Below are 17,094 nucleotides of genomic sequence, written 5' to 3' on the forward strand. Positions count from 1 at the left end.
AAGGGGAGGGGTATTGTGAGAGTGGGAGGATATAGGGAGATTGTCATGATCAGCGCCGGTTCTTAGGAACATTGCGAGAAGGTAAAAGTGAAGGAGGGAATGGTCCGGGATTTCGGGGGGTCGGAAGGTGTGGGTTAGTGACGTTGTGGTATCTCCGAAGATCTCTCCATCTCTTGGGAGGATAACTATGATGATAGGTATAGGATAGGGAGTGACGCTGTAGAGTGGAATGAATGCACGACATATGAGGTATGGCGGGCGGGGTCGGTCCCCTTTACCGGTTCTAGATGCCCCCCCAAAATCTGCCTAGCTTCAACAGATGTAACCTGGGATTGTATGTATCTGGTACTTTTGAACAACAATGATGATGATGCCCTCACTTACACTAACAGACATCTCCACAATGGGTCTTGGGTGATGATGTCTGCATTCACGCGAATCCAAATTCAGTAGAATCGGAGGTTCATTCTCCCCAAACAACTTGCAACGAAATGCTCCAACCATTCATCACAACCCCCACCCATCTTTGTTGCTGTGCAAACCCAACCCCCCTCCCGGCGCGCGATCCGTGATATCGGCCCAGGGCAGCAGCGAATCGAGACCTCACCAACCCCACCTTACACTATCATCAGTAATAAACCATCCCTCCCCAGCAATAACTGCAAAGCCTCGCATCCCGAACCCGAGAAATCCTCATGTTATATTTCCTTTGTTGACAAATTAACCCAAAATCATTCCCAATAAATTCCGCGGTTATCCGTCCCCTTCCACACCTCAATAATAACAAGGCTTAGGCCACCGCGCCAAGACATGTCAATTCATCGTTTTGAACAAACCCCCATAGTCACATGAGCCAACCTCAACCCGCATTAGAATATTGAAACAGATGCAGATGCAGATTGCAGCTGTTGACCAGTTGTCAAGTCAGGCCATGATGGCCTGCCCTTTCACAAAAGCCGGTGTCAAGCCCGAGAGGGTTATGTGGGGAAGAAATATGGAGTGGTGAGGTTACATTCTCTAGCATCAACAAACAGACCACCATCTTTAACTTTGTCCAGCTTGTCCAACAATCCAACCTAATTATGGGACGTCCAAGTTTGGGTCAACCACCACACCGGGCCTGGAACCAACAACACTGCCCCAACATCACCAGTAATTCCTATGCGAGTTGAGGAAGCGAGCCATCACCTGACACACATCACCTGCTGCCTGCCCCATTAAAGAAAACTCTCGTAAATTGTAGCTAACTTTTCTGTCTTTCTGACACATAACCAAAAACACAACACGCGGCCCGTTACTCGCTTTTTTCTTACTCGATTTTTGACACACAGCCCAGCCCAGACCCCAACAAGAATAGAAACCCAGCCCGGCCATAGACACACTCGTCGAGTTGATTAACAGAGCCTCTATTCTTCCTCGTCCATGTATGACTCACTCCGAGTCCCCCATCACAGCAGCCCTAGCATCGGCGTACAAGGGGGTGACTCCTGTCCAGAGTTGGAACTAGTGTGCATATTAGCAATTGTGATGGTGTCAGAAGCAAAATAAAAACATACCTGATACCAACCCTGAGCAGCCAGCACCTCCAGCCCGGGAATCGTCTTCCACCCCGCATCCTCCGCCAGCTGCATCAGTGGGGTGTGGCGAGGCGTGTAAGCCATTTCCAGCAGCACCCGCGGCTCCTTCTCCGACTTGGCAGGGTGCCTCAGCGAAGCAACCAGCACCTCGCGCATGCTCTGGTCAATGGGCTTGTCGGCGGGGATGCTACTAATAACCACCGTCGGGAGGGCATCCGTCGCCGCTTTGACCTCCTCAGGCGTGGACAAGGTCTGGATGTTGTAGTCCTCAGGGAAGGAGTCGGCAATCGCCTTGACGCGATCCGGGCTGCGGGCGACAATGTAGATGGGCGAGTATCCAAGGTCGTGGAGGGCGTAGACGGCGGCGCGAGTAGTGCCGCCTGATCCGACCACCATGCCGGCGCCCGGGTTGGTCTTGGTGCGAGGGGCAATACCGGCTTGCCGGAGAGAAAAGACCATGCCCATCCAGTCGGTGTTATCTCCGCGGAGAATGGTCTTGTCACTGCCCTCTGGGGAGACGGGGATGACGGTGTTCACGGCTCCTATGGCGGTTGCGGCGTCTGATACCTCGTCCAGTAAAGGAATGATGTCGAGCTTGAGCGGGATGGTGACAGAGGCACCGCCAAAGTCGGCAGACCGGATGATGTCTTTGACATCAGCAGCGACATCTGTCTCGAACAGTGAGTACTGATGAGGAAGGCCGGTCTGGGCAAACAGTCCATTGTGCAGCGCAGGAGAGCGCGAGGATGAGATGGGCTTTCCAAACAGATAGAAAGACTTTGGCTCAAGCTCGCCAACGAGAGACAATGCTTGCCTGATCTCCGCTGCCGAGAGCTGTCCAGGTGCCGCTTTAGATGGCAGAGCTGGGTGAGAGACCGGGGTCAAGAATCCGTTGAGCACCCTACTAAGCTTGCCCGCGGTGCCCATGTTCAAAGCGATGATGGGCTTCTTGTGCGCCTCCAGCATCTTCATCTTGAAGTTTGTCAGGTCGAAGTTGTCAGAAACCTCGCGGGCCATACCCACAAGCTTGATGACATCTCCGTACTGCAGAGCCTTGTTGTAGAAAGGAATCCACCCGCCATTCTTCCAAGACAGCTTGTTCTCGGGGTCGTGGTGAGACGCGATGATGTGGGTGAAACCCTTTGTCTCGGTCACAGTCTGGAGGACATCCTCTGGCATGGTCATCTCCAAGTCGAGATACTCAACTCCTGTCCGAAGACCGATCTGGTAGAGCTCAAGCGCACGCTTATAGTCATCATCGGGGAACTTACCCCCTTGGCTGATTGTACGGACTGTGTAGACGATAGGAATCTTTGCAGCAGACCGAAGAAGCGCGACTTGAGTTGCCACAAACTCTGGATCCAAGCTCTCCAGCAAGTCCACACGCAGCTCCACAGCATCGGACCCGACAACCACCTTGGGGATGATGTCGAGGGCCTTTGCCACATTAGGGACGGTCAGAGAGACAAAAAAGCTGTGCTTCTTGGCCAAGACATCCTCAAAGTGAGTAGAGCTGCCGCTGATGACTGACAAGAAGCGGCTAAAGTCTTCGGGCGCCTCTTCAGAGCCATTATGATGCGGGCTGTGGTACTGGAAGTTGCTGACCTCCTCGAACCATGGCTTGCGACGGTAGTAGACTTCACGGATGTTTTCCGAGTAGGCAGGGCGAGTCTTATCTCTCATCAAGTACTCCACAACCTGGTCAGTGTCCCGGTGAACCAGGAGAACAGAGCCGCCATTCTTTTGGTAGGAAATGAGCAGCTTGCGTGCCGCCTCTGTCTCAACGAGACCACCGCCACAAGAGAAGACGTGGCCCTTGGAGTTGTTCTTGATCACATCTTCAAGGAGCTCCAGCTCAGCCTTTCTGAACCCTTCCCATCCTCGCTCGCTGCGAATGATTTCTGGGATCGTAGCCTTTTCTCTCTTTTCGAGCTCCACGTCAAGATCGATCAATGGCCTCTTCAAGATATCCGACATCCAGCGGCCGGCAGTAGACTTGCCAGCACCACGCATCCCAACGATAAAGATGGACCGGTCAGTGCTGGGACGAGAAGACTTGGCAGTGCACTTTTTCGTAGGGTCTTCTTCGCCCTCGAGATGGACGTTGAACTTTTGAGACAGTATGTCCCACCAACCTGGCCAGGTCTTGGCAGTGCACTCACGCTCCAAGATGAGAACCTTGTGGGGAGCCAGGATGGAGAGAACACTGAAGCTCATGGCAACGCGATGGTCGTCATAGCAGTAGATGGGCTCGGGGTTCGCCAGCTCCTTGTAAGGCTTGCCGGTGACCTCAATACCATCCTCGAGCTCGGAGCAGTGCACGCCGAACTTTGCCAGCTCGTCCTTCATGGCCTTGATGCGGTTGCACTCCTTCACTCTTTGGTTGGCAATGCCAGTAATCTGTGTGGTTCCTGAAGCAACAGCAGCAAGGACAGAGGCTGTCAGGAAGGCATCTGTCATAGGTTCCATATCTACGTGAGGAATGGCCTTGAGGGCTCCCACAGGGGGACCGGTGACAGTGGTGGAGGTGTCGGTCTGCTCGACCGTGCAGCCCATGGGGCGGAGGACGTCGACGGCAAAGCGAGCATCTCCCTGGAGCGATGTGCGGCCAATGTTGGGGATGGTGCAGGTCGTGCCAGTAATGGCAGCCACAGCCAAGGGGTACGTGGCCGAGCTAGCGTCGCTTTCCACGACGTACTCTTCGGGGTTCTTGTAAGAATCCTGGGGGATATGGTAGGTGTTGGGGTCCTCAGCATCGCGCTCGACCTTGACACCAAAGGAAGCCATCATGGCAATGGTCATGTCGATGTAGAACTGAGAGATGGGCTTGCCTCCAACCAGCTTGAGCACCACTGGCTGACGGGCGTAGGGAGCCGCCATCAGGATTGAAGAGACATACTGCGACGAGATGGTGGCAGCCAGCTCAATCACACCACCAGCGAAACCGCTAACAGCGTCCACCTGAACTGGCAAGCTGTTTTCCTTCTCCAGGTACTTGACAGCCACACCGTTGGACCGAAGGGCATCGACAAGCGGGCCAATTGGTCTGACCTTCATTCTAGCATTGCCAGTGAGGACAGTGGAGGTGGTGGTGTCGGTGGGCGAGCAGAGGGCCACAACAGATGTGAGGAAGCGAGAGGCGGTGCCCGCATTGCCGAGATACAAAGGCTCGTTGCTGGCCAGCAGCTTTCCTCCTCTGCCCTTGACGACAAGGACCTCACCTGCCTCTTCCCACGTGTAAGTGGCACCTTGGAGCTGAGCAATGGCAGTCAACATGTAGTGCGTGTCATCGGAGTGGAGCAGACCCTTGATACGAGTTGTTCCCTCGCCCATAGCCGCGAGCACAAGAGCGCGGTTGGAGATACTCTTGGATCCTGGGGGAGTGACACTAACATTGAGACCCTTTGGCACGCCGGGAGTCACCCGGACGGATGGAGAGAGGACGATGCGAATAGCCCGATCCTCCACCACGGTAGCCTTGGGCTCGTACGTCTTGCCGATGGCCGACAGGAGCACGACCTTCTTTTTGCGGCCGTCGTTCTTCTTGTCGACACCCATCTTTTGCAGGAGAACATCGACAGGGCACTCCTTTCCAGCTGTCAGCTTGACGATGCGCTTGTCGTGAAGAGAGGTGGGCAACTCGTAGCTGGCGATGCACTTTGTCAAACGAGCGACAGCACCGGGAGGAAGGACTCCAAGGAAACGGGCGAGCTCGGCCTCCCTGACCATTCCGATGGCGACACACTCGCCATGCAACACCTGGGGAGTCAGGATAGCTTCATAGGCATGACCAATGGAGTGGCCAAAGTTGAGCAGGTTGCGCAACCCACCCTCTCTTTCATCAGCCGACACAACCTCGGCCTTGACACCGGCTGAGCCCAGAACAATGCGCTTCAAGATGTCACGAATAGGAGCCAAGCGAGCACCAGTCCCCGTGGGCTTGGAACGAATAGCTTCGAGAATGGCAGGGGCATTGTCTTCGAGGGCGGTGAACTCGGTCTCGTTCCAGATGGCAGCAGTCTTGATGACCTCAGCCATGCCATTGATGAACTCACGCACGGGGAGAGTCTCGAGGAAGGCAAGATCAATGTAGATGCGGCGTGGTTGCCAGAAGGCACCAACCAAGTTCTTCCCCATGGGGGTGTCAATGGCCGTCTTGCCGCCGATGGACGAGTCGACCATGGCGAGCAGTGTCGTAGGGACCTGCACGAAGCGTACACCACGCATGAAGGTGGCTGCCACGTATCCGATCATATCTCCAATAACGCCACCACCAAGTGCAATGATAACGGTGTCACGGGTACATTGGTGGGAGAGCATCCAGTCCTCGATCTCGGCCTTGGTCTCGCGGCCCTTGGAGTACTCGCCGGGAGGGATGGTGTAGGTGAGGAGGCGGGCATCTTGACCAGCAGCCTTCTCAAATACCTCTTGGAAGGCAGGGACGTAGGTGTCGTGGAGGTTTGTGTCGGTGATGAGGACGTAGGTGGATGAGGGGATGTTTTGGAGGAGGTCGTGAGTCACAAAGTCGAGCCAGATGCCATGGTCGACGATGATGTCGTCTTTGCCCAAAATCGAGATCCGCGTGGGACCCGACCCGGTAGAACTAGTCATTGTGCTCGATGGGTTGTTGGGGGCTGAATTGCGCCCGGCATGCGCGTGTAGTTGTGAAAGGACCGGCACAGCTTGGGGGAAAAGTTGAGACTCTCGCAAACAGGTGGGCAGATCAGTTATGGTGGTGCTGTCCAGAGCCCAGCGGGAGCCAGGGGGAGCTTCCCAGCTGGTAGCGGGGAAAAAAACTTAAGCGGATCAACCCCTCCGATGACAGGACAGGGTAGCACCGAGTGGGCAGCCTCAACATTCGGATCGCGTTCCGATGATTCGGTTTCTCTTCAATATCAAAATCCGTGTATATGTGTACAAAGAGCACAGGAATCACGGTCAATGAAGCAACCCCCACGACGACGGGACAGCATCCGAGCCTCGGGACTGTCTTTACTTCCTTTTCTTCAAGACGTTGAGACACATTGACCAGTGAGCATGCCTCGAGGGGAATAAATAACCCGGAGAGCTATGGTGTCTCTTCCTTTCTTCTTGACAGGCTCAACAGTTTTGACTGAAACTATCCATACATAAACGAAGCTCATGTTTGTGATTCCATTGACAGCCCAGTCATTGGCCGTTGTCGGAGCTTGTCAAGGTGGGTCTTGTTGAATTGGCTGCTTGCGGAGTACCCTGGCTTTGAGATTGATGACATTGCCTGCCGGGATGTTGAGACCCCACCAGAAAGCTAATTAATGGCAGACACATCCTGGACAAAATAACAAAAAGACTGTGACATGAAATCAGAGCGTTGAAGGATAATAATTCAAAGGTCTGCAATATACATTGAAGGCCGATATACGTATAATTTGAGGCCTATTCACCGCTATCTTTGAATGCCTCCTGACTGTCTTTCAGGGATAAGTCCTCGTTCCAAACCATGGCCGTCTCTGTTTTTTTGTCAACCATGTGAGATGGACAGATGTCAAACACCCTTGCGGATCTGTGGCTCATACGATGACTACTCACAAATACTTTATCTCAACTTAGGATCAACCCAACCTCAATATGAAGCCGAGGACGGAGAGTTATGAAGCCAAGTCACTCTTTCCCAATGTCTTCTTTGTCTGTTGCCTTCTTAGGCTCTCCTTGGCAGTTGCACTTGGCAGGTACAGGCATAAGGCATAGGGCGTCGCGACGCCTTCCCAATCAAATTTATGCTCGGACTTACGCCCTTCTCAAGGCTCGCATGTATTCTTGTTGATTCTGTCGCTTCCTGTCCTCATGTCTGTCCTCATGCCATTTCGACATGCCCACCATGGCGAACCACAGTTTCAACCAGCATATAACAGGGTTCAGCCCGCCAGTCCTCCGAACAATGCCTCTCTCTATAGACATCACACATCACACTTTCGCAAGACAACCTAATCCCCACGACATCCATCTCGCAACATGGCCTCTCCGACCTCGGTCCTTTCCAAGACCTTGCAGAGCATCACCCGCAGCAAGATCCGCGAGTTGGAGTCCCGCCACAAGTCCTACGAAGCTCGCAAATCCGACTTGCTTGCCCAGGTCGACGCGGCCACTGAGGAGCAAGATCGACTGAGCCTTCTCCTGGACGCTTTCCGGGAACTGTACCCAGGGGCTCATGGAGATGTTTCACTTCACAACGTTGAGCGTTGGATCGCTCAGTCCCGTTACGATGCGTCCATTCCCGTTTCCAAGCTGATGAGCTTTGGCCGGGAACTCCGAGAAAAGCTCGATCACCAGAGCAGAAGGTTGAACATGGCTCATCTGTACTCGCGGCTCTTGACAGGTAAGCATACTTCTCTGCTTTTACATCCTTTGTTTTGCGGCATCTGGTCTAACAAACAATCTAGAATGGATGGATCAACCGCCTGCAGTTTCATCCCCTGCTGCGGCTGATGACGGGCTTGATGATTCCTTTGAACTTGTTGAGCGCCAGCGCCAGCGGCTGTCTGAACTTGTTGACAAGTTTGAATCGGTCGTTTTTAAGCCTCTGGAGACGAGTGATGCTGAGATCCGCAAATTCCTCGACCGTCTGTTCCCTGATGAGAAGAGTCTGAAAGCCTTGGAAGAGCTTCGCAAAACTGTCGCCATCGAAACTACGTCCTTCATGTCCCAGGCTTCACCATTCAACCAGAAGTCTCTCACTACTTGCATCAACGGTCTCTTGACTGAGGATATTCTCAGCGATGAAAAGCAAGCCATCCTCCAGGACTTTCTGGGGAGTGATGTCGCCCTAGCCGAGATTGCCGACGTTTTGAACACGCGTTTCTCTGATATCAAACAATGGCAGTGGGACGCCGGGAAGGACGGTATCCGCGTCATCCCTCGAGCGGGTTTGAATGGCAAGTATCGAGTGTGGGCCGACGACGATATTCTACAAATGATTTTCGTCCAGTACATAGGTGTGAGACTCTGCAACATCATCAAGCCAGCCCTGAAGATTTTCATGTGGGCCGTACGCCAGAGGGATCTCGACACCAACACAGTCCCAACCGCAGCTGAGAGCGAGAGGCGCAGATATTACCTCAGTGAGTATCCGACTTCGCATAACGTCGAGGACATGCGCATGGAGGACTACATGGAAACCTTCTTTCTGTCGCAGCTGCCAAGCACCGAATCCGACATGAACCGTTATGACGACGACAGTGACGGGAGCGATGATGGCAGTGTTCAAGATCGCAACACATCTACGCCAAAGAAATCCAACATCAAGCAGCAGCTTTTGCGACGTTTGACAACAGAGCTGCTTATTCATCGACTCCGCGGCGTGACTCTTGAAAACCGCCATGAGGCCAGCAACCCTGTTGCGCTGGTTCAGACAGACTTGCAATGGTATGGAACAGGTCTCTCTCACACCACCATCTATTCCCTGATGCGATATATTGGTTTTGGTCAGGACTGGATCAGCTTTTTCAAGAAATACCTCGAAGCCCCGCTCAACCTTGACATGGCTTCCGACAACCGGCCCCAACTTGGGCCGCGCACTCGAAAGAGGGGTGTCCCCATGGCACACGCATCGGAGAAGTTGACTGGGGAGTTGGTGTTGTTCTTCATGGATATTGCAGTCAACCGCGAGACTGGGATTCTGCCATACCGCTTGCATGACGACATCTGGCTTCTGGGTGAGCCCACCAGAGCGGCCCAAGCCTGGGAGTGCATGCAATTGTTCGCCAAGGTCTTTGGTCTCGAGTTCAACAGGAGCAAAACTGGGTCTGTCTATCTCCCAGGCGCCAGCAACAGGGACACTGATGTTTCTGATATCTTGCCGGCCGGGCCAGTCACTATTGGCTTCTTGCAACTCGACCCAGAGACGGGACGATGGACCATCGACCAGAAGCTCGTATTTGCGCATGTCGACCAGCTGAAGAAGCAGCTTGGCGAGTGCAATAGTGTTCTCTCTTGGGTTCAAACCTGGAACAGCTGCATTGGTCGGTTTTTCAGCCACACGTTTGGCGAGCCTGCCTTCTGTTTTGGACGGGAACACATCAGTGAGGTGTTGGACACGTACACCAAGATGCTGGCGAGGCTTTTCCCTGCAGAGAACGGCGTGCAAGGCAGCGTGGTTGAGCACCTCAAGGCGATTCTCCGCGACCGTTTCGGCGTCGCGAATCTGCCTGATGCTTTCATATTTTTGCCTGAGCAACTTGGCGGCTTGGGGTTGAGAAACCCGTTTGTGAGCTTGTTCTTGATCCGCGACGGCATCACGAAGACTCCGGATGAGATTCTCGACGAGTATCTCGAGTGGGAGCACGCGTCATACCTGGAGCGAAAGAATGTGTTTGCGAAGGAAGACGACAAGTATCGCTATCGGCGTTTGGTGAATATCCTTTCCCCTGAAGAGATCTCGGAGACATCAGCGGTCAAGGAATCGGAGCAGGATGTTTTCTTCTCGTTTGACGAGTTCTGCCGGTTTCGCGAGAGGACACAAACAAAGTATCGGTCTGTGTACGAGGAGCTTCAGACCGTTCCTCGCACAAAGGATATCCACTTGAGCGCCGACGTGAGCCGCAAGTTGAAGGCATTCCTTGCCGGTGTTGAGATTGACTCGGAGAAGAAGTGGTTCTTGCAGCTCTATGCAGAGGAGTTGCTGCGGGACTTTGGAAGCCTGACTTTGGTCGACAAGCAATTCCTGCCTGTCGGTGTGTTGGAACTGATGAGAGGAAAAAAGGTCACCTGGAAGATGGTGCTGTGATGGGGGACTCGGGGCGCTTTGTGTGGGAAACCATTATGAATTAAAACAGAAGGGTACTGTCGCTATAATGCGTTCCAATACATATATCCACACGCCTGCGCTTCCTCATGAACCAAAAGGTTTGTTGTCTTTTAAAGCCCCAAAATTAACCATTGAAAAGCCAAAAACACTCGGGCCCCTTTGCGTCGTTACACCTTTCCATCGGCCGCGTCGCGCTCCTCGTGCGAGTCATAGCGCCCACGGAAGAGGTCGGCGGCAGCTGGGTGGACGAAACCTTGCCTATACCAGAGCTTGTGTCCGATCCAGAAGGCGGCAAACAAGATGAGACTGATGTAGGCGGCAAAAAAGTCGCTAGTCTTCCACTCGATGAACACGGCGAAGCCTTGGGTCAAGGCGACAAGGATGTTGAAAAAGAGACCGTACCACGCGGTGAACGGCTGGAACTTGGAGATGTAGGGCAGGTCGGAAACGGGAACGTTTTGGGCCTTGAGCGCACGTCTGAAGCCAATCAACGAGGCACATGTGCTTCCCCAGGTGGTAAGACCGGCGACACCGCTGATGTTGAGCAGCCAGTTGAAGGCCTCCTGACCTCCGGCGGGTGACAGGTTCAAAAATCCGAGCAGGCCGATGGCCGAGGTGACGGCCACGGCATAGATTGGAATACCATGCTTGTTGGTCTTGGTCAGGATCTTGGGAGCAAGACCCTCCTCGGCGAGCGCAAGAAGCACACGGCTGCCCGAGTAGACGTTGGAGTTGGCAGCTGACAGCACAGCCGTCAGCAGAACGGCGTTGATGATGTGCGGCAAGACGGGGACACCGGCAAGGTCAGCAGCAACCACAAGAGGCGAGGCCTTGGCGTTGGTCGACCCGTTGGCAGCCTGGTCCTTGAGGGTTGGGTCGTTGGATGGCACAATCATGCCGAGCAGAAAGATTGTGACGACAAACATGACCATGATACCCCAGAAGGTAGTCCGGATGGCACTTGGAACCGTCTTCTTGGGGTTGCGAGCCTCACCGGCAGCCACGCCGACAAGCTCAGCTCCCTGGTACGCAAACGAGGCCTGAATCATGACTGCCCAAAAGCCGACGAATTTCCCGACACCACCCGACACCAAGTGCTCGACAAATGGACCTTGTTCCCTCCAGTGCTTGAATCCAATCACGCCCTGCTGTCCGGCACCGGCAGCGATGCAAATGGCAAAGATGATGAAGCCGAGAATGGTGATGACCTTCAAACTCGAGAGCCACATTTCGAGCTCGCCATAGATGCCAACGGGGAGGTAGTTGACCAGCGTAAAGATGACGAAAAAGACAGCGATGAAAATGCCAATGTTTATATCCTCGTTCCAGTACTGAATAATCAAGCCCGATGCACTGAGAGAAAGAGCGTACGTGATAGCCCCTAGTTCAAACAATGTCAGCGTTCACACCTCACCACACACCCAAGTATCAACCCCCAGAAAACTCACAGCCAAACCAATACAACCACCCAACCGCAAAACCCAAACTTGGGTCAACAAACCTCGTCGCATACGTCGAAAAGGCACCTGCTGTAGGGATATACGTCGACAACTCGCCCAAGCTCACCATGACCGACCACAGCATGGTCCCAACAAACAGATAAGACAGCAGACACCCCAGCGGACCAGCCTTCAAAAGCGCCGTGCCGCTGCCCAGGAAGAAACCCGTCCCGATCGTACCGCCGATGGCGATAAAGTTGAGATGCCTCGCCGACAGGGTCCTCTGCAGCTCTCCCTGCTGATCCGATTCCGCATCACCGCCTGTCGGTCCCTTCTTCTCAACCGTCACACCTCCGTCCATGACTCCCGAGTCGGCCGGGGACGGCCATTCGTTTGCGTCCTTGACCATTATCGATCACCTATGTAGTTGTCGTCTCTTCCGTTGCTCCGGGGTTGGGTGGTGGGTGGTGGGTGGTGGGTGGTGGGGGGCGGGCACACTCACCCGGCCGAATCGGACCGAGCTGATTTTTTTTTGTGTGTGAAAGGGACTTGCGAAAAAGTCACAGGCCCTTTCTAACAACCACACAAAACAAATGGTCGGCACCAAAGAGAACGCGGGGATGGGAGGGATCGAAGCGGCACAACAAGCGGGAAAGGGATTGGGAAATCCAAAAAGAAAGAATGGACGTGTGTGAGAAAAAATGTGTTCTCGATCGGCCCCGGGTGGATACAACTTTCCCCGAGGATGGATGACTCCTTGTTCGGGGATTCTTGGGATTCGTGAGTGGTTGATTGGGTATTTGTGGAGAGAGAGAACTGGAGAATCTCGCTGAAAAGCTGGGAAACCCTCTTTTTTCTCTCTCGGTCAAAGATCTCCGGGTTTCGGGATGCAAAGTCTCGGGGTGTGGTTTATAAACGAATGGATAAAGTAGGGTAATGAAATAAAAAAGAATGAAAGGCAAGACACCAAAGAAAAGTATGCAACTCTAATGACTACTACAATAGGGATGCAGTAGTTGGTCTTAGAGCCTTTTCTCTAAGCTTGTTTGGTCGGTTATTACACCCCGCAGAGGAGGGAAGGAAGGAAGGAAGGTGGTGATGGTGGTGGTGGGTTGGGAAGGCGGGGGGCGTAAAGCCAAGGATATAAACCTTTTTTTCTTTCTCTCTTCTCACTTCAGCCAAAAACCCTGTTGATGAAAATATCGGCGTTTGTCTCTTCCGTATGGCTTGGTGGGTGGGTTGGTGGTGAAGCAAAGCGAGAATGCGGAATATGCCGAGCGTTGTTGACAATGCAAATTGTTTGTCTCTTTTCAGGGGATGACCCAAATTCAGGGGTTAGGCTGGGAGAATGTCAATAATCAACAATGGATGTGATGCACCAACACAGCAATGATGGGAAGATGGGAGTTGAAACAAAAAAATCCGGGGATGGAATGAGCTTAAAGTCTGGGGTATATAAACTTTTGGAATTCACAGATTTTAGGGTGCAAAAGCAAAGGAAAGCATGACCCGAAGAGTATTCAACGGTCGCTACCGGCCGTTGTTGGCGAGTGAAAGAGCCAAAAACTCGGCTGTTGAGTGACGTTTTGAACCACTTTGGGCCTGCCATCCTGCTAGACTGGAAAGACTGGCCGAGGTTGGAAAAAAAAAGTCTGCAGCAAAAAAACCGGTTGTCGATCACCACCAGTGCGCTGACATATGACTACCACCCGCAAGGGAAACATCACCACGTTCCCACATTTTTTTCTTCGTTTCTTGTTGGCTCCAGAGCTTCTCTTCCCGAACACCGAACCCATCCTTCTTTATCTACTGCAATTACTAGCGGGAAATGTACATACTCCGGTACATATGCCCGCATACCGCATTGCATTGCATAAACCCTCCTCGCCTGTTCCGGGGATAGAGTCCAGACCCTCTTCGCTTCCATCCCTCATTATTTTCCCCCTTCCCACATTTGTAGGCTTTTCCCAGCAAAATACCTCCCCTAGAAGATATCCAAGAACCACACTGCCCTCCACCAAATGATACCTTCCCACATTACTCACCATCCCAGTCTCCTACACACAACCCTCCCCATTTTCCCACCCCCACAACCCTCCCCATCTTCACACACACGCACATAAATAACCCTCCCACCCTCCCCAGATCCAGCATCTGAGGTACCCGAGCATCGCCCCTGCCAAGCCTTTCCTCAGTGGCGCAACCAAAAGAAAAGCACGCAACCGCCCCGGAATCACAGCGATCCCTTGCTCACACCAACCAAAAAAGAAAAAACTTTCTTCTCCCGCTTCCACTGCCGAACAAACCCCACTCACCTTATTCTCTCTCATCTCTTTATCTCCGTGATCAAACCCCCGGTGTCCTCCGGCTCGGCGGATGCGAACAAACTCGACCCCCCTGCTAAACCCATGTTATGTTCTTGGCAGGTAGTTGCAAGGTAAACAGGGGGTTTACTTTTGCTCGCAACCGCAGTACCGTAATATCCTTTGGGCCCATCACCAGATGGAACCACACCACGGATGCATTGAATGAATGTGTCACCCGTCCCAGATCTGTCCCGGGCACCCGGGTTACCTACAAGCTTTCACCTCGTACCAAATCTTGTCAAAGACCCAGCAGCTTCGAATTCATATCAAACCACAACATCGATATTTACTATCAAAACTAACCCTCCACTCAAAAAAGAAACAAAAACCCATTCCCGTGAATCCATAATCAGCAAGAACATTAAAATATATATATTACCCACCACAAGCCATCTTCTACTTCGCCTTCATCTTCTTTGCCAGACAAGACAAGACAGACAAACAGACAGGCCTGCTAACTATTAAAAATAAAGTTTTTTTTCTTCCATCCCTACAACTATCCCTCTCTCTCTCTCTCTCTCTCTCTCTCTCTCTCTCTCTCTCTCTCTCTCTCTCTCTCTCTCTCTCTCTTTCTCCTTGGAACTCGCATACACGGCACAAAACGCCAGCGCGTACACTCGACACGTATATTTAGGTGCCCTTGGCAAAGCCGTAGGGTAGCAAGCAAACAGACATCCCAACAAAACCCATTGTTTTCGCCTATCCGCCAAAAGAAAGAAATCCCTACAACAGACGCATGTTTATGCTTCTCCAGGGCCGTGGCCAAGAGAGCGACAAATATATGACCTCTAGAGATGCAAGCAAGAGAGGCTCCAGGTCGCCTTCCCAGTCGTAATGCAAATGCCCCGTCAAACTATTATGCAGTTTCGTGGCGGTTGGTATCATAAAAGGACAAATTCAAGGGATTTGCTTGTCGCTCTTCTCCATGTGCGCAGTCTGCTTCTCGTCGCTGGCGGAACTGGAGGGCACCATGTCCTCGGACCACTTGGCGCTGGTGATGGGGTTGACGTGGAGCATGTACATGGTGTCAATCTCCTCCAAGCTGCGGTCCTTGCTCTCCACCAAGAAGAAGAAGACGATGAGGACAAGGGCAGCGCAGCAGCCGGCGAAGACGAGACCGTACAGGTAGCCGATCGAGTCGGTGATGAAGCGGGTGAAGAAGCTCATCAAAAAGTTCCAGAGCCAGTTGCTGGCAGTGGCAATGGCCATGGCAGGAGCGCGGTACTTGGCAGGGTAGAGCTCGGCCGTGACGACCCAGACAAGAGGACCCCAGGTGGTGGCGAAGGCGGCGATGAACAGGCAAGAGAACACGATGAGGACGTTGCCGGCCGTGGGCGTGTTGGCTGGGTTGACGGGGTCAAGCTTGAAGCGACCAACAAACGAGTAGACGAAGAAGCACACCATCATCCAGAGGGCGCCACCCATGAGAGCATTTCTTCTTCCACACTTCTTGACAATGTAGAGTCCGCCAAAGGTGCAACCAACGTTGACGGAACCGAGAATGATCTGGGTAACGTAGCTGTCGCTAAGACCGGTGGCACGGAAGATGGTGGTACCGTAGTAGAAGAAGAAGTTGGCACCCGTCAGTTGTTGACCAGCCTAACTCAAAGTTAGTCCAAGTCGCATCCGGGTGGGGGACAGGGGTTAGTTACCTGGAGAGTTATACCAAGAAGGGTACGGTAGAGCATGCGGGGACCAGTGAAGATCTCGTACCAGCTCGTCTGGGCGCCAGCTCTCTCCTCATCAAGCTTGGCCTTGATCTCATCAATTTGTTGGTTGACAGAGGCGGCCCTCTCATCGAGGCCAGCAAGGCGAGCGATACTCCTGCGCGCCTCCTCTTCGCGGCCAACACGGTAGGCGAAGCGGGGGGACTCGGGAAGGAAGAGGATACCTACACCGAGGATGAGCGACCAAAGGAACGACAGACCGTTGGGAATGCGCCACGAGCCAGAGTTGGACATGGTGTGGGTGCCATAGTTGATCATCTCAGCAACCCAGATGCCGAGGGTGATGAAGAGTTGGTAGCACGAGATAAGAACACCTCTGATCTTGGCAGGGGCCGACTCGGATTGGTACATGGGTACCGCAACCGAGAGAGCACCAATACCAAAACCAGTGACGAGGCGACCGACAGCGAATTGAGCCCATGAACTCGACGAAGAGATTTCAATGATGTTTCCAACGCAGCAGAAGACGGCAGTGACCGAGATGGCCATGCGGCGACCCAAGGTATCGGCGATGCGGCCGGCAATGAGCGAACCAAACAAGCAGCCGGCCGGTAATAGGCCGACTATGGCACCTTGTCTGGGAGCGCTGAAGTCGTATTTGCCAGTGAGGACGTTGAATTCACCAAAGCGTCTGCCGTAGTCTTCCATATCGAAAAAGCCCGAGATTTGACCGCTAACAAGGAAGCAGGTGGAGTCAGCTTGTGTCACCATATGGAGCCGCCGAGCTGTCAAAAAAAGCAGGGCGCGGGATGGCGTGGGATGAAACAATCTCACTCACCTCACATAGCCAAACATAAAACCACCAATACTGGCAACAGCGCCTAGTAGGATGGCAAGGCCGGTGATGCGCTGCTCGGCAGCCAGAGAAGCGGCCGAGACGTTGGCCGGGGTGCCAGACTTGGGCGAATGCTCATCGTCCGTCGTCTCGTGGAGCGATCTTGGTCCCGCCATGGTGGTGACGTTGTCAGTGGTTAAAAATTGAAGGGCCAGACAGGCTACCTCATGAAGTATGTGCGGGAGATGGTGAGAAAGAAGACAAGAAGCAGGAGGAAGATCCGGGGAAGCGTAGAAGCGATATTTATTGCGCTCTTTTCTGCACGCTTCTCTGTGGGAAGCGGAGAAAGATCAGGGGCAGCAGGCTGGAAGGTCTGGAGTTCGTGGAGTCCCCAGAGTTCTGGTTGGGATTGAAGTTGACCTTTTTTT

The 17,094-nt window shown here is 53.2% G+C and overlaps 4 protein-coding genes across 4 annotated transcripts; 1 reads left to right on the top strand and 3 right to left on the bottom strand.

Moving 5' to 3' along the window:
- Positions 1-1,052: 1,052 nt before the first annotated feature.
- Positions 1,053-6,513, bottom strand: ARO1 (3-dehydroquinate dehydratase (3-dehydroquinase)). Its single transcript, XM_062949034.1, has 2 exons — positions 1,557-6,513; positions 1,053-1,503 (listed from the first exon to the last, which is right to left on the bottom strand). Exons 1-2 carry the CDS (start codon positions 6,186-6,188, stop codon positions 1,432-1,434), a joined length of 4,704 nt encoding a protein of 1,567 aa, XP_062797254.1. The 5' UTR covers positions 6,189-6,513; the 3' UTR covers positions 1,053-1,431.
- Positions 6,514-6,978: 465 nt separating this feature from the next.
- On the top strand, positions 6,979-10,353 carry QC764_605300 (uncharacterized protein). The gene is made up of 2 exons (XM_062949035.1): positions 6,979-7,932; positions 7,997-10,353. The coding sequence occupies exons 1-2, from the start codon at positions 7,569-7,571 to the stop codon at positions 10,336-10,338; spliced, it is 2,706 nt and encodes a 901-aa protein (XP_062797255.1). The 5' UTR covers positions 6,979-7,568; the 3' UTR covers positions 10,339-10,353.
- LYP1 (lysine permease) lies at positions 10,278-13,448 on the bottom strand. Its single transcript, XM_062949036.1, has 2 exons — positions 11,808-13,448; positions 10,278-11,740 (listed from the first exon to the last, which is right to left on the bottom strand). Exons 1-2 carry the CDS (start codon positions 12,205-12,207, stop codon positions 10,527-10,529), a joined length of 1,614 nt encoding a protein of 537 aa, XP_062797256.1. The 5' UTR covers positions 12,208-13,448; the 3' UTR covers positions 10,278-10,526.
- Positions 13,449-14,429: 981 nt separating this feature from the next.
- Positions 14,430-16,842, bottom strand: HXT5_2 (hexose transporter hxt5; the record flags this gene model as incomplete). Its single annotated transcript, XM_062949037.1, is given in 4 exon segments — positions 14,430-14,726; positions 14,741-15,763; positions 15,817-16,564; positions 16,670-16,842. 3 exon segments carry the CDS (start codon positions 16,840-16,842, stop codon positions 15,062-15,064), a joined length of 1,623 nt encoding a protein of 540 aa, XP_062797257.1. The 3' UTR covers positions 14,430-14,726; positions 14,741-15,061.
- Between the last annotated feature and the right edge of the window lie 252 nt (positions 16,843-17,094).

The sequence above is a fragment of the Podospora pseudoanserina genome, chromosome 6 (genome assembly GCF_035222485.1).
Source record: "Podospora pseudoanserina strain CBS 124.78 chromosome 6, whole genome shotgun sequence".
NCBI lineage: Eukaryota > Fungi > Ascomycota > Sordariomycetes > Sordariales > Podosporaceae > Podospora > Podospora pseudoanserina.

Bases quoted from the DNA above. Each gene is read 5' to 3' on its own strand.
- ARO1 (XM_062949034.1), bottom strand. From the start codon at position 6,188: ATGACTAGTTCTACCGGGTCGGGTCCCACGCGGATCTCGATTTTGGGC. The intron at 1,504-1,556 runs GTATGTTTTTAT...TATGCACACTAG, and splicing joins CTGCTCAGGGTTGGTATCAG to TTCCAACTCTGGACAGGAGT.
- LYP1 (XM_062949036.1), bottom strand. From the start codon at position 12,207: ATGGTCAAGGACGCAAACGAATGGCCGTCCCCGGCCGACTCGGGAGTC. The intron at 11,741-11,807 runs GTGAGTTTTCTG...TGTTTGAACTAG, and splicing joins GTGGTTGTATTGGTTTGGCT to GGGCTATCACGTACGCTCTT.
- QC764_605300 (XM_062949035.1), top strand. From the start codon at position 7,569: ATGGCCTCTCCGACCTCGGTCCTTTCCAAGACCTTGCAGAGCATCACC. The intron at 7,933-7,996 runs GTAAGCATACTT...CAAACAATCTAG, and splicing joins GTACTCGCGGCTCTTGACAG to AATGGATGGATCAACCGCCT.